This window comes from Leopardus geoffroyi, chromosome A3, assembly GCF_018350155.1.
Source record: "Leopardus geoffroyi isolate Oge1 chromosome A3, O.geoffroyi_Oge1_pat1.0, whole genome shotgun sequence".
Lineage (NCBI taxonomy): Eukaryota > Metazoa > Chordata > Mammalia > Carnivora > Felidae > Leopardus > Leopardus geoffroyi.
In genome coordinates, this window is record NC_059336.1 from 82,709,450 (window position 1) to 82,723,841 (window position 14,392).

A 14,392-nucleotide genomic window follows, 5' to 3' on the forward strand; every position below is an offset into this window, starting at 1 on the left:
TCCAGCTAAATAAAACATAAGTAAAACTTCCTGTTAATGATAGAAATCATAGGCCCTTTCTCTAAATCTTCTGCATCACCTATTCTGCCATTCTATTTTTTAAAAGTATCACAAGATTTAATCTGTGATAATACTGTGATACCAATTATACTTGTTTGAGCATGAGCCATTTTTTTTTTTAAAGTTAACTTATTTATTTTGCGAAAGTGAAAAGCATGGATTGGGGAGGGGAAGAGAGAGAGAATCCCAAGGAGGCTCCATGCCACCAGCACAGAGCCTGACACACGGCCTCCATCCCACGAAGAGATCATGACCAGAGCCGAGATCAAGACCGGGACACTTAACCGATGCTTAACCTACTGAGCCACCCAGGTGCCCCATGAGTCATCTTCTTAACAAATTGGTATGCACCTGCGAGCAGAGTCCATCTTTCACAATCAAAAAAAACTCTCCCCCCCCCCCCCCCCCCCCCCCCCGCCATCCCCTGCCCCAACTCCTAGCATATTCTAACTAATGACAGAGAAAGGGCTGGCTGTTTTCTTTACCAAGCTTTCTTGTAAGGTTGAAATTACCCCTGTGTGTGTGTGCATGCATATACACACACACATAGGTATGCATTTACTAGAAAATTTTTTTTAAATGTGTATTAAGAAAATTGTTAAAGTAGACAAAAACAGACTAATTGAGTGATGAGTAATCATGTGTGAGAAAAGCTTTAAAACTGAAACCACTGGCCATTTATAGTCTAATATCCCTTATTAGAATATACATGTCAAATAACATCTCTATAGCACTGTACAGTTTACTCTTGAGACTCAGAACTGAGGTGGTACTAATCACATTTTATAGAGAAAGAAACAGGCTAAAAGCGCATAAATGACTTGCAGAGGTAAGTGTCAATCTGAACTTAAACCTAGGGTTTGTAACTCCAAATGCTGTTTTTTTATCACACCATATTCCTTCAATGATGTATTTTACATACTCAGATGATAAAAACCTTAAGTTAAGTCATATATATAAAACCTATCAGAATGAGTCAAACAATTATGAACTAGTACACAGGACCTGACCAAATACAAAGTAAAGTGTGATTCACTGCTTAAATTAACTTAGAACATTTGTGTTGGTAGAAAATAAGTCAGCTTGGCTCAAAAAAGCATGGTAAATTTTACAGTTCCGACTTCATTAGCTTTAGTAAGTGATGAATCCAATTGGTCTTTATGAAGACAGGTGCTAGCCACCAATCTACAAATAAAGCACTAAATGATTATCCAGTGTTATTTCACAAAGTTGCTTCAAATGTCCTTTTATAAACCTAGCTATTCGACTATCTGTATAGGTTTCATCAAACACTTAAGACTATATCACACTTGGCTAGGCATTATCCTAACTATATCCTTTACTGAGGTAGTAAAGATACTACAGAAATGATCTATTGTTCTTAATGCAAACACTAATGTTCTTTGAACTTCATGTGCCTGTTTCAAGGCTCTTGGAAACAACTCATATATTAGTAATTCAATGAGAAACAGAAAGGTAGCATTTTAAAAAAAAAAAAGAAGGAAAGCACAGAATAGTTCACGAAAATAAAGCATACCCAAATAAATCTCACATTTTAAAGCTAATTAGCTCAATACCAGACTTTAAATTAAACTGAGTATAAGCAGCATGCACTTTTATGCAAAATGTTGTAAGTATGTATGCACAAAGGGAGCATGTCCACAGATTTCATCAAATGCTCCTAGGAGTACATGACCATAATAAATGGGTTAAGAAAAACTGCTTTATATTTACCCAAAGAATACAAGAACACTAATTCAAAGGGATACATGTACACCTATGTTTATAGCAACACTATTTACCAGAACCAAGATATGAAAGCAGCCCAAGTGTCCATCGATTGATCCATGGACAAAAAAGATGTGGGGTGTGTGTGAGTATATACAGAATGGAATATTATTCAGACATAAAAAATAATGAAATCTTCCCATTTGCAACAACATGGATGGAGCTAAAGCATATGACGCTAAGGGAAGTAAGTCAGAGAAAGACAAATACCTTACTTCACTCATATTTGAAATGTAAGAAACAAAACAAAAGGGAAAAAAAAATGAGAAACAACTCAAGAAACAGGCTCTCAGTTATAGAGAACTGATGGTTACCAGAGAGGAGGGTGATGGAGCGTGGCTTAAATAAGCATGGGGATTAAGGAGTGAATTTGTGATGATGAGCACCAGGTGATGTATGGAAGTGCTGAACTGTTGCAGGTGTAATTGTACACCTGAAACTAATATAACAATATATGTTAACAATATATATAACAATATATAACAAAAAAAGAATAACTGCCCTAAATCAAGTTATTGGAAAATATCTATAGGCAGAGTGAAAAAAACAAAGAATAATTCCATTTAAGTACTATTGTTATTCAAAGGAAATATATTCAGACAAGTTGAATCTATCACTGTTCATAGAAAACTTCAATTACATAATTTATGTAATTGCTCACTAGTTTGAAGCACAGACTGCAAAAAAAATGCCCCTGAAGCCAGGTGGCTGGCACATAATAAGCACTCGTTAAATAGTAGCTTCTGTTAAAAAAAAAATGATGTTTCCAAAGAATGGTCCCCCTTATAAACAAAGGCGTTTACATGAACACCACCTGTCAGAATTAGGAAATCTACAAACAGGGAACAGTGTAAACTTAATCGGAACCTATCACAACCTTGGATTTAATAAAGCAGAGTGCTCCTACCAACTGAGCCAACCAGTCACAAAACTACGAAGGAAAACTTCATTTCCTACTCCTCCTCTGTACCCCATTTCTCAACAAACCAACACTTGTTCTCTCACTCCTCAGGACTATTATTTTTTTCCAAATATCACCCCACATTACCCTTTTATTTATTATCTGAAACACAGAGCAGTTTGAAAGAAAAGCCAAGACCTAGGTGTTCTTCCCTAAATACTATTCTAGACATCAAAAAAGCAATCTCAGCTCCACCTTCTACAGGAAAAGAGAGAAGTAGTCTGACCATGCCTCTCTCCTTGGCGGGGGAAGGGGGGAGGTATTTTGCCTCTTTTACTGAAACTCCAAAGTTGAGCTCAGTGGTAAAAAGCTGATAAGCTACATATCTAAAATACCTCATGCATTGGCATTCTATATCCATTTTTAGTTTATTTTCATCTTAAAACACTCAAAGTATTTTTTAGCAAACCTTAAATCTCAAAAACCTTAAAAAGCATTTTACTTGACCTTAAATATTTTCATACATTAGAAAGAGACATGAATAGATAACATTAGCAAAAAAAAAAAAAAAAAAAAAAAAAAAAGCTATTAATTATCAAAAATGAAACTTTACTACAATGGCAAATAGTAAAACTATCCTAAACGTATAGTCAAAAGTTGCCAAGGGAAGAAATACATGCACACAAAGGATTGCTAGGAGGATGTGAATATAACAAAATGGTAGCACATAGATGAATTACTAAGACTGCTTTCAGAATAAAAAAGGCTGAAATATCCAAGAAACAAAATTACTCAGAAAGCAAAATTCTCTTTAAAAGTCAACTAAAGAGTTTTCAAGAGAACACTGGATTCTGAAGCTCTTTCATCTTTTAATATTTTTAAAAAATTTTTATTTGGAATATGTAAGAAACTGTCAAAAATTCTCATTTTAACTTAATGATGAAAAAATATTAAATGCCAAATTTCAGTTCTCTTCAAATGACCTGACAAGATCATATATTCACACAAAACTCAAGATTCATGCTGTAGATTCTACATAGCTGCCGGAAACACACTCCCAAAAAAATCACACATGCTGATTCTCTACAAGAAATTAAGAAAGTATATTCTGGATGGTGAGAATACTGGTTATTTTTCTTCTTTAAACTTTTCTGAATTTTTCAAACCATTATCAACACCACCCAAAACTCATCAAGACAACCAAAAAAAGGCAACTTACTTTAGTTGATTTCTTTTCTAATAAAAAAAGTTCTAAAAAAAAAAGTGTATGAAAGCCAATTATGACATACTTATTATTGTCAGGTAACAAAACATATTAAGTTGCTTTTACTTTCAAACTCTTATGTTAAAAGTGCAGGCAGAAAAAAAAAAGAAAGAAAGAAAAAGGCAAAGGTTCATTAAGTCTACTATTATTAGTCTCCTGTTAGAAGAGCAAAATTTGAAAGACTGATTAAATCCTGAGCCATGATCTCAAACATCATTCGGAAGCCGTGTTAAAACATAAACAAGGCATTTACTATAAAACTTTTTTTTAAAATGTTTATTTATTTTTGAGACAGAGAGAGACAGAGCATGAATGGGGGAGGAGCAGAGAGAGAGAGGGAGACACAGAATCCGAAGCAGGCTCCAGGCTCTGAGCTGTCAGCACAGAGCCCGACGCCGGGCTCGAACTCACGGACCATGAGATTGTGACCTGAGCCGAAGTCGGATGCTTAACCGACTGAGCCACCCAGGGTCCCCACTATAAAATTTTTCTACATTAAAGAACTACAGGTGATCCAAGAAGACTACTATAGTCCTTCCTATTGTAGTTAATTGGTATATCCATGATAAGTACTCACACTTTATTTTTAACACACTCCTTACAGATGAAGTAGCCAAAATGGTTTTCTTGACACTAAAAAATCCACCAAAAGCTTATGGATTAGAAAAAAATGTTTCTGGTATGACAATAATGCTAAGTATTTCTTAACCAGTGTGCTGAAATAATCACTGCCTGCTTCACCACCTAGCTCAAAAAATCTTCAGATCTCCAGAAAAAAGAAGGATTTGATCTTTTCACCTACTTTTCCCACTATTCAGATTCCATTTCCAGTTGCTTTTTCTTTTTGTTTGTACTTGAAATTCACAAATCAGTCATTACCCTTAATTTCTGCCATAAAGATAACCCAGGGTTGTCATTTGTCCCATATTAGCCAAATAATGTAGAAAGTAGTCAAAGGGACAGCTTAAAATTTAATCTTTGGCTGCTATATTTCTCATTCTCCTCCTCCAAAACCAAGTTTACAACTAAAAGATCATAAAGTAAAAGCATTCAATAAAAAAGCTACCAACAGGCAATCTTATATGTCGATCAATAATCTAAAAAAACCCTGTTCCTTCTGAGAGAACCAAATTTTTTCTTTTATCAAGAACCCATTTTCATTTTACCAAATTCAGTGGCACCCATGAAGCAGATTTTAAAAGTTTCTAAAAGGAATAAGATAAATTAGATGATAAACCAAAAACAAGGAATATTTAGAGAGCACTTTTACTTTTTTTTTTTTTTTAACGTTTATTTATTTTTGAGACAGAGAGAGACAGAGCATGAACGGGGGAGGGCCAGAGAGAGGGAGACACAGAATCCGAAACAGGCTCCAGGCTCCGAGCTGTCAGCACAGAGCCCGACGCGGGGCTCGAACTCACAAATTGCGAGATCATGACCTGAGCCGAAGTCGGCCGCTTAACCAACTGAGCCACCCAGGCGCCCCTAGAGAGCACTTTTAAACATCTAGTGTTCTACCCTTTCACATCAACATATGTGTATGCCAAAATACACACGTATTGTAACGTATATTATACCTAACATATACAGCTATAAGTATAAGCTGTTAAGACACCATAGAATTGTGAAAGCACTCACCCATTAAAAGTTTTAAGAAAAAATAAAAGATTTTAAAGTTTAGAACAGGTACTAAATAGACTTATAAGAATTTTTGTTCTTTTCTCTATTTTCCGATTTTTCACTAACTACTTTTATGATGGTTAACTTCATTAAAGACAAAAAGAAAAAATGCAAGTCACATTGTTAAAAATCTACTTGCTGCTTGCCCTTGTGACCTTCCCTAATAAAATACCCATCACCTCCTCTCCAAGTAATTTTCACTAATGCTCTTCAAAGGTTTTCCCAACTCCTATTTTATTAGACACAGTCTAGACTAGAAGTATAATTGGCCAGTTACGGGCATACTCGATAGCAGAAAAAGTATAAACATGACTTCTGGGTTTGATCCTGTTGAGATCATTAACGGATGGTTTGGCACTTACTTAAGAATTGCTATCATTGCCATTTATTAACCATTTTCCTTTCTTCCCCCTTGAAAAATCCTCCCCACTCCCTAGAGCTTCTCTAAATCTACTGCTAATAATTCTCTCACAAGCCTCTTTTCTATAAATTCTTCCTGAACCCAACTGCCCAACCACAACCCTCCACCCTCCTGTGAACTCTTGTTGTTCCTATCCACGCTGCACATCTGGAATGAACTCTACTGGCATTTACCAAACTATTTTCTATATCCCATTATAAACTCCTTAAGGGTAAGCATTATATTCCTAAATCCTAGCACTACTAGAATGTCACACATGATAATGACATGACACACACCACCTGGAGTGCTCTTCTTTTGCATACACTTGAATTTCACATCTACCCTGATAGGAATACTGACTGCTATCCTATTTTATAGAAGGAGAAACAAATTCAGAGGCCAAATAATTTGTCATGGTTCTGTTAAACTAATCTTCAAAATCTATTTATAGTACTAAATATATTCAGCAAATAGAAGGAACTCCCCTAATGGACAAGGTTTACAAGTCTCCATAAAGTGACAAATCCATGCACTTTATTGTTGCCAGGAAAACCACCAAATTAGGATCCTCAAGTTCAACTCTCCCTAATTGTGCAAAACCAACTTTGTCCTAGGAGTCTGATAAAGAAATTAAAAACTGCCAACATAGCAAACATGGCACTATGGGAACACGATTCTCAATTTCTTAAAGTATATAAAATTTTAATGAAATAGAATGGCTTCTGTTTAGTGCAAAAGGGGACATTTCAGCATCAAACCACCGTATTACAAAACTTGAAGTCAGAATGCATTTTGCAAGAACCATGTGACACACACATGACAGTCAGCTAAACTGATGGGTAGACCTTTTAGGGGAACTGTTTAGTACTAACTGACCAAAGAAGCAAATAAAGTCAACTTTTAAAATACTAACTTTTGCTTAAAAAAAAAAAAAAAATTCCCTCTCTACCCCAAAGCCTTCTGATGCTGAAGAACACCAATTAAATCTCCTCCATTCATTAATTTATATATGTAAGCTGAAGGAGGACTTTTTTTTTTAAGGGTCATTAAAGAGAGCCCAAAGAAGTCTTCCCAAGAAAAGTGAACACCAGTTCCCAGGAAAGGTGCCAGGTGTGTCACATATGCTGTGGTGACTTCTTGAGTAAGAAAAAGAAATGCATTAACTTTTCATGACACGTCATGGAACCTCATTCCCTATCTTCGAGCATTCAAGAAGGTAATCCAAAACCTACAGATCATAGAGCCCATTCGTTTCTCTTTCAACTTGACAGCAGTCTTCCTTTAGTTTGATAACATCAGAAAAATGTTCCTAGTCTTAGTTGTTTTTCTTGTCTCGACCTACACAAGACAAAATGACTTCAGTGTCCTCTAAACAAAAAAAAAAAAAAAAAAAAAAAAAAAAAGGCAATGGGCCCCGTGAGTTCTTGAAGAACCCCAGGGAATAAGTTAAAAAAAAAAAAAAAAAAACTAAAAATGTAAAATAAAATCTCTTCTCACCATCTACTCATTCCCCTCAATCCCACGCAGTGGGAAAAGCATCCATATTAACCTGCAGCCTGGCCGGGAGAGTGAAAGAAAGAGCCAACAAGCTCAAGATTTACAAGTAAAGCAGGTTTCCACCCTGACGATTCTGACAGCTCCGCAGAGTGCGGGCGCAGGGTCTGACAGTGCCCTCTAGGACAGCTCTCCCAGTCTATCCTCTCCCCCCTTAAAAATAAGTCTTCCTTCAAAAGTCACTGCCTCTACGAGAAACTACCCCTTCCCGCCGCCCCACCACCGACTCCCAAACTCCCCAACCCCCTCAACAGACTATTCCTCTGCACCGGCCCGGCACTGAGGGCTTCCAACCAGACCCGGTCCAGGCCCGGGCGGCTCACCCCTCCGACCCGACCCCTCCCCCCGGCCACCCCTCTTCGTCAGACAATGGGGCCCGACTCCGGGCCACCAGCATCTCCTGCCTTACCACCCTCACCTCACCCTGGCCGAGGCCCTCACTCCCGCCTCAGCCCTCTTCGCCCCTCTTAAGCTTTTCCAAGCAGGCCCACGGACCCAGCCGACCGGTGCTCTCCTGCACTCACTATTCGGGATTCATGCTGGACATGTCACTGCAGCTGCCGCCGCCGCCACCGCCGCCCTTGCTGCTGCAGCCGCCGCCCTGACTCTCCGCGCCACGGGTAATCGAGGGAAAGGAATGAGATAGGCTGTTCCGGGAGAGCAAACGTCTTCCCCCACTCCGTCCCCTAAGAACACAATCAGCAGCAGCCGCCACTCAGCTATCGCTTCCACCCAAAATGGCCGCTGGCGAACCAGGAAATAGGAAAGCCTTAGACCGAGGGGTCTTTACACAGCCCAAAGGGCGGCCGCACCGCGTGGCACGCCGGGAAAGAGAGTTCGAACCCACAGCGGGAGCTGGAGACGGACGGTGCAGTGTGTCAACCAGGACTCAACTTCCCGCCAAACCCCGCGCCTCTGGCGCATGCGTACTTCAGAGCTTGTCGCTCGCCCATTCCCCACTCTCTCACCTCCCCACCCTCTTGCCCCTCCCTGGTCCCCGCCCCGCTGACTCGCTGGCTTGGACTTCGCTCGGACTCCCCCTAGCGGATTGGCTAAGACCGAGCGGCCCTGGTGATGTCATCAGTGAGACGTGGCAGCCGGACGAGTCAGCCCCCCAAGGGGGAGGGGGAGGGGAGGGACAGAGGGCGGTGCCGGCCAAGGCTGGAGGATGAGGGTGAGGGGTGATCTGGGGACTCCCAAAGGTGAGGAGAGAAGGGTAGAAACCAGAGGGACTGCTTTAGAGCGGAGGCTGCGAGGACGGGCTGGCTGGAGGACCTGCCTGGCGGGTCCGCCTGGCGGGTCCTTCCGCCTTTGCGCCTTTTGCTGGCCTGACCAGCCTGAGGCTGGAGCTTTCCAGTTGATCCCAGGACGTCCGCGTTAAGGACGGAAGAGGAATTGAGGGGCCTCTGTTCACAACTTCGGGCCTCTGGAGAACACGGAGCCGTTCTTTCAGTTCACTTCCTCACTCACCCAACCTTACTGGGTCTGTTTATCGTCTAGTGTTGGTTGCAGACACTATTTTCTTTTTTCATTTCTTACCATTTCCTTTACACCCCGGCTCTGATCACCTCAGCCTGGATGTTACAGTAGCCTCCAAGTGGACTCCCTCTATCTCTTCTTTGTCCCAGACATTTGCAAACGCAGCCAGATTTATCTTCCTGAAACAGCAGTTCCATAACAAACCCTTAATTTTCAATGGTTCCACTTTTCGTGGATGCGATGCAGCCCAAAGTCAGCCAGAAATTCAAGGTCTTCCTGCTCTGGCCCAAGGCTTCAGGTTGAACTGTAATTTTAGTTGTTATTTAATGCTGAGCTGTTCTGCAAGATAGAAAAATAATAAGCGATGGAAACATGCAATTCATCACTACATAATGCCTAGAAACTCTGGGAGTAATATTAACATTTTAAAAACCTAACAGTCTTAACTCTTTAATCAGCTCAGGAATTTAAATCTCCACTAAACTTTAACGTATTATCTTGGGTTATTTAATTGCAAAGGGCATAGTATAATACATTGTCCAAAGTTTATCTTCCAACTTGTTCTAAGAACCAAGAAAATTATCTCCCAAGAGCGATTGCAAAATCACTTTAAATTCCCATGACACTGTAATACAGAAGGAAGGCAGTTCTTATTACCCACTTACTATACCCTTAGCCCCAAAATTCTGCCATGGGCCTCAGCTGACAACCTCATCAAATAGCACACTAGAATTCCTTCAAATCATACTGGCTTCAGAAATGAACATGGTGGCCACACCAGCAGAAAGAAGTACCTTGAACTGATCAGTGATAGACCTCAAAAAAAAAAAAAAAAAAAAAAAAAAAAAAAAAAAAAAGTTTATTACCCTGGACTCTTGTCCTTTCTTGCTTATTGTGATTTCACAGAAGAACAACTGCAAAGAACTTATCCTGAACTAAAAATAGTTTTTAACTTGCCCCTTCCCTTGGAAGTATACCACTAAACTTCCTTTAATTATCTATTTCCTTTCCCAACAAAGAGTTACTTCCTACTTACTTTTAACTTCAGTGAGAGAGTAGTTGTGAGAATTAAATAAAACAGTATAAAGCATATAACACTATGACTATGGGTTACTTAGCATTACCGTTCTCCTTCCTTTAACTCCCTCAGAAGTTTTAAGTGCATGTGCTGTACACTAAGAACAAAACATCTCATATCTCAGTTATGATGGTGTGATATGCAAGGAGATCAGAGACAGCTTAGCCTGGGATTGGTGGGTGGTTGTTTCCTACCCACTAGCAAAACTTAGGTCACTTACATTAAGACTTCCTTGGGGCACCTGGGTGGCTCAGTTGGTTAAGTGTCCAACTTTGGCTCAGGTCATGATCTCATGGTTTGTGAGTTCGAGCCCCGCGTCGGGCTCCGTGCTGACAGCTCAGAGCCTGGAGCCTGCTTTGGATTCTGTGTCTCCCTCTCTTTCTGACCTTTCCCTGCTCATGCTCTGTCGTTCTATCTTACAAAAATAAATAAACATTCAAAAAAATTAAAAAAAAAAAAAAGACTTCCTTCCCAAACTTAGAGTGTCCCTCTTGCTGATTCACACTTCGATATATTTTATGTTTAGGTGTTTAAGAGTAACTGCTTTTGTAGCTCGGATTAAGAAGTCAGAATAATTCATTAAACTAGTGTTTAATGTGTACCCTGTCAACTGCCCCACTGCTGAATCAGAATTCTCCTGGGCCTATTTGTCCATTTATTCTTTGGCTCATTCTTTTCTTCCTTTATTTTTTCTTTCCTTCCTTCCTTTCTTCTGGTCTTCCTTTCTTTCCCTTTTCTTCGCCTTTTCATTTATCAAATATTTGTGACCTGGCACATAATGAATGTGTTTGGAACTTGTGCTTGGAACCATGAGCAATGCAAAGGTGAATGATTATAGCTCTCTGCCTGCAAGGAGATTACAACCCAGTGAAAGAAAGATGTGTACACAAATGAAGCCTATAGGGGGAAATGCTATTTAAATGATATAAGGTGTATAAGGACAAAAAAACAGACCAGCGATTGCCAGGAACTAGGAATGGGAAGAGGGAATTGTCTATAAAGAGACACAGGAAACTTTTTGGTTTCACTAAAATACTCTATAACTTCATTGTGGTAATGATAAGTTACTCAACTATGTATGCTTGTCAAAACTCATAGAAATATACACTTTAAAAGGGGTGAATTTTTCTGTGTATAAATTATATCTCAGTTATGAACCTGACTTTCAAAAAAACGATATGAGCTGAAAGTACAGAGGAAGGAAACAATTCTGACTCAGACTATTAGGAATGTTTTCATGAAGAAGGTGACATTTGAATCAGGCCTCGAAAAAAATAAAATACTGATTATTGGCAGAAATGGGGGAGAGGGAGCCAGTTATCCTAGAATGACAAAAGAATGTGAGCATAACCCTAGAAGTGTGAAGATGCACATGTTTAAGAAATAGAAATCACAGTTTCCATGGTAGAAAAGGGAGGAGGTGTTTAGGTTAAGGCAAGTAATGGGGGCCCCCAAATGCCTGCTAAGGAGTTTCAACTTTGTTCAATAGGTCATGGAGAGAGCCAAGAAAAGTTCTGAGAAGGAAAGCGAGGTGATCAGCTCAGTTATTTATTTATTTATTTATTTATTGTTTTTATTTATTATTTGTTTTCCAGCTCAGTGTTCTAAAAGGAGCACTTTGGAGTTCTGTGGAGACTGGAGATAGGGAGATTAGTTAAAAGGTAATTAGATTCACTTAGGCAAGAGATGGTGTGTCCTGACCTAGGGCAAATTGCATCCAGAATGGAAGGAGAGGAGACTCCAGAGAGAATAGAACCTGAAGGTGTGGAGGGAGGAGAGGAGCTCAGAAGTGACTCAGAGACATCCAGTTTACCTGCCAGCATGGAAACCAAGGCCCCAATTAAAGCCAGAGAACAGAAGAGAGGGGCATTGGAGAGGGTGCCGGTGGAAGACTGGCGGTGCTATGCAGTTTGAGGGCAAAGTTAAAGCTGCCCTGGTGTAGAAGTGCTAGAATGACCAGAAATTGTTCCCCTTCTATATCAGCAAACACACACACACACACACACACACACACACACACACATGATTGTCAAAGAAAGACAAAACCAGAAAACCGTAAAGACTCCACCAAAAAACTACTAGAATTGATAAGTGAATTCAGTAAAGTCATGGGATCCAAAATCAATCTACAGAAATATAGTGCATTTCTCTACACCAATAATGAAGCAGCAGAAAGTGAAATGAAAAAAATAATCCCATTTACAATTGCAGCAAAAATAATGAAATATCTAGGAATAAATTAACCAAAGAGGTGAACGATCTATACTCTGAAAGCTGTAAAACACTGATGAATGAAATTCAAGATGATGCAAAGAAATGGAAAGAATTCCATGCTCATGGATTGGAAAAAGAAATATTTTTAAAATGTCCACACCGCCCAAAGCAATCTACAGATTTAATGCAATCCCTATCAAAATACCAACATTTTTTCACATAATTAGAGCACCCCTAAAATTTGCATGAAGCCACAGAAGATCCTGAATAGCCAAGGCAATCTTTTTTTAAAGCACTTTTTAAATAGAATTTTTTTATTTTATTTTTATTTTAAGTAGGCTCATACCTAGTGTGGAGCTTGAACTCACGAGCTTAAGAGTCACATGCTCTACTGACTGAGCCAGCCCGATGTCCCAGCCAAAGCAATCTTGAAAAAGAATAACAAAGCTGGAAGTATCACAATTCCAGACTTCAAGTTATATTACAAAGTGGTAGTGATATTTTTTTTAAGATTTTATTTTTAAGTAATCTCTACACCCAACGTGGGGCTCAAATGCACAACCTTGAGATCAACAGTTGCATGCTCTTCTGACTGAGCAAGCCAAGTGCCCCACAAAGCAGCAGTAATTAAAACAGTATAGTTTTGGCATAAAAATAAACACATACTTCAATGGAACAGAATAGAAAACCCAGAAATAAGCCCACAGTTAATCTTCAACAAAGCAAGAAAGAGTATCCAATGGGAAAAAGACAGTGTCTTCAACAAATAGTGTTGGAAAAACTGGACAGCTATGTACAAAAGAATGAAACTGGACCACTTTCTTTTACCATACACAAAAATAAACTCAAAATGGATTAAGGACCTAAATATGAGACCTGAAACTATAAAAATTCTATAAGAGAGCACAGGCAGTAATTTTTCTGACCTTGGCTGTAAGCAACATTTTTCTAGATATGTTTCCTAAGGCAAGGGAAACAAAAGCAAAAATAAACTTTTGGGACTACATCAAAATAAATAGTTTCTCCACCATGAAGGCAACAATCAGCAAAACTAAAAGACAACCTACAGAATAGGAGAGATATTTGCAAATGATATATCTGATAAAGTGTTAGTATCCAAAATATATAAAGAACTGATACAACTCAACACCCCCCAAAAAAAAATCCAATTAAAAAATGGACAGAAGACATGAACATACATTTCTCCAGAGAAGATATCCAGATGGCCAACAAACACATGAAAAGATGCTTAACATCACTCATCACCAGGGAAATGTAAATCAAAACCATAGTGAGCTACTACCTCACACCTGTCAAAATGGCTAAAATCAAAAACACAAGAAACAAATGTTGGTGAGGATGTGGAGAAAAAGGAACCCTCTTACCTGTTGGTGGAAATGCTAACTGGTGCAGCCACTGTGGAAACAGTATGGAGGTTCCTCAAACAATTAAAAATAGAATTACCATATGATCTGGTAATTCCACTGCTGGATATTTACCGCAAAAATACAAAACACTAATTTAAAAGGATACATGCTCCTATGTTTACTGCAGCATTATTTACAATAGCCAAACTATAGAGGCAGCCCAACAGTCCACTGACAGATGAATGGATAAAGAAGAGGTGGTATATCAGGGCACCTGGGTGTCTCTGTCAGTTAAGCATCTGACTCTTGATCTCAGCTCAGGCATTGAGTTCAAGCCCTCCATTGGGTTCCGTGCTGGGCATGAAGTCTACCTAAAAAAAGAAAAGAAGAGATGGTATAAATATACAATGGGATATTATTCATCCATAAAAAGGAATGAAATCTTGCCATTTGCAACAAAATGAATGGAGCTAGAGAGTATAATGCTAAGCCAAATAAGTCACCCAGAGAAAGACAAATACCAAATGATCTCACTCATATATGAAATTTAAGAAACAAAACAAATGAGCAGAGGGAAGGGAGAGAAGCAAACCAAGAAACAGAC

At 39.1% G+C, this 14,392-nt stretch overlaps 1 protein-coding gene across 1 annotated transcript in view; it reads right to left on the reverse strand.

The window, feature by feature from the left end:
* Positions 1-8,588, reverse strand: part of RAB1A (RAB1A, member RAS oncogene family) — a 31,267-nt gene extending 22,679 nt beyond the window's left edge. The window contains exon 1 of the mRNA XM_045446256.1: positions 8,175-8,588. Coding sequence (XP_045302212.1) covers positions 8,175-8,197 — 23 coding nt within the window. The 5' untranslated portion in view covers positions 8,198-8,588. The remainder of the gene's footprint in view (positions 1-8,174) is intronic.
* Positions 8,589-14,392: the final 5,804 nt, after the last annotated feature.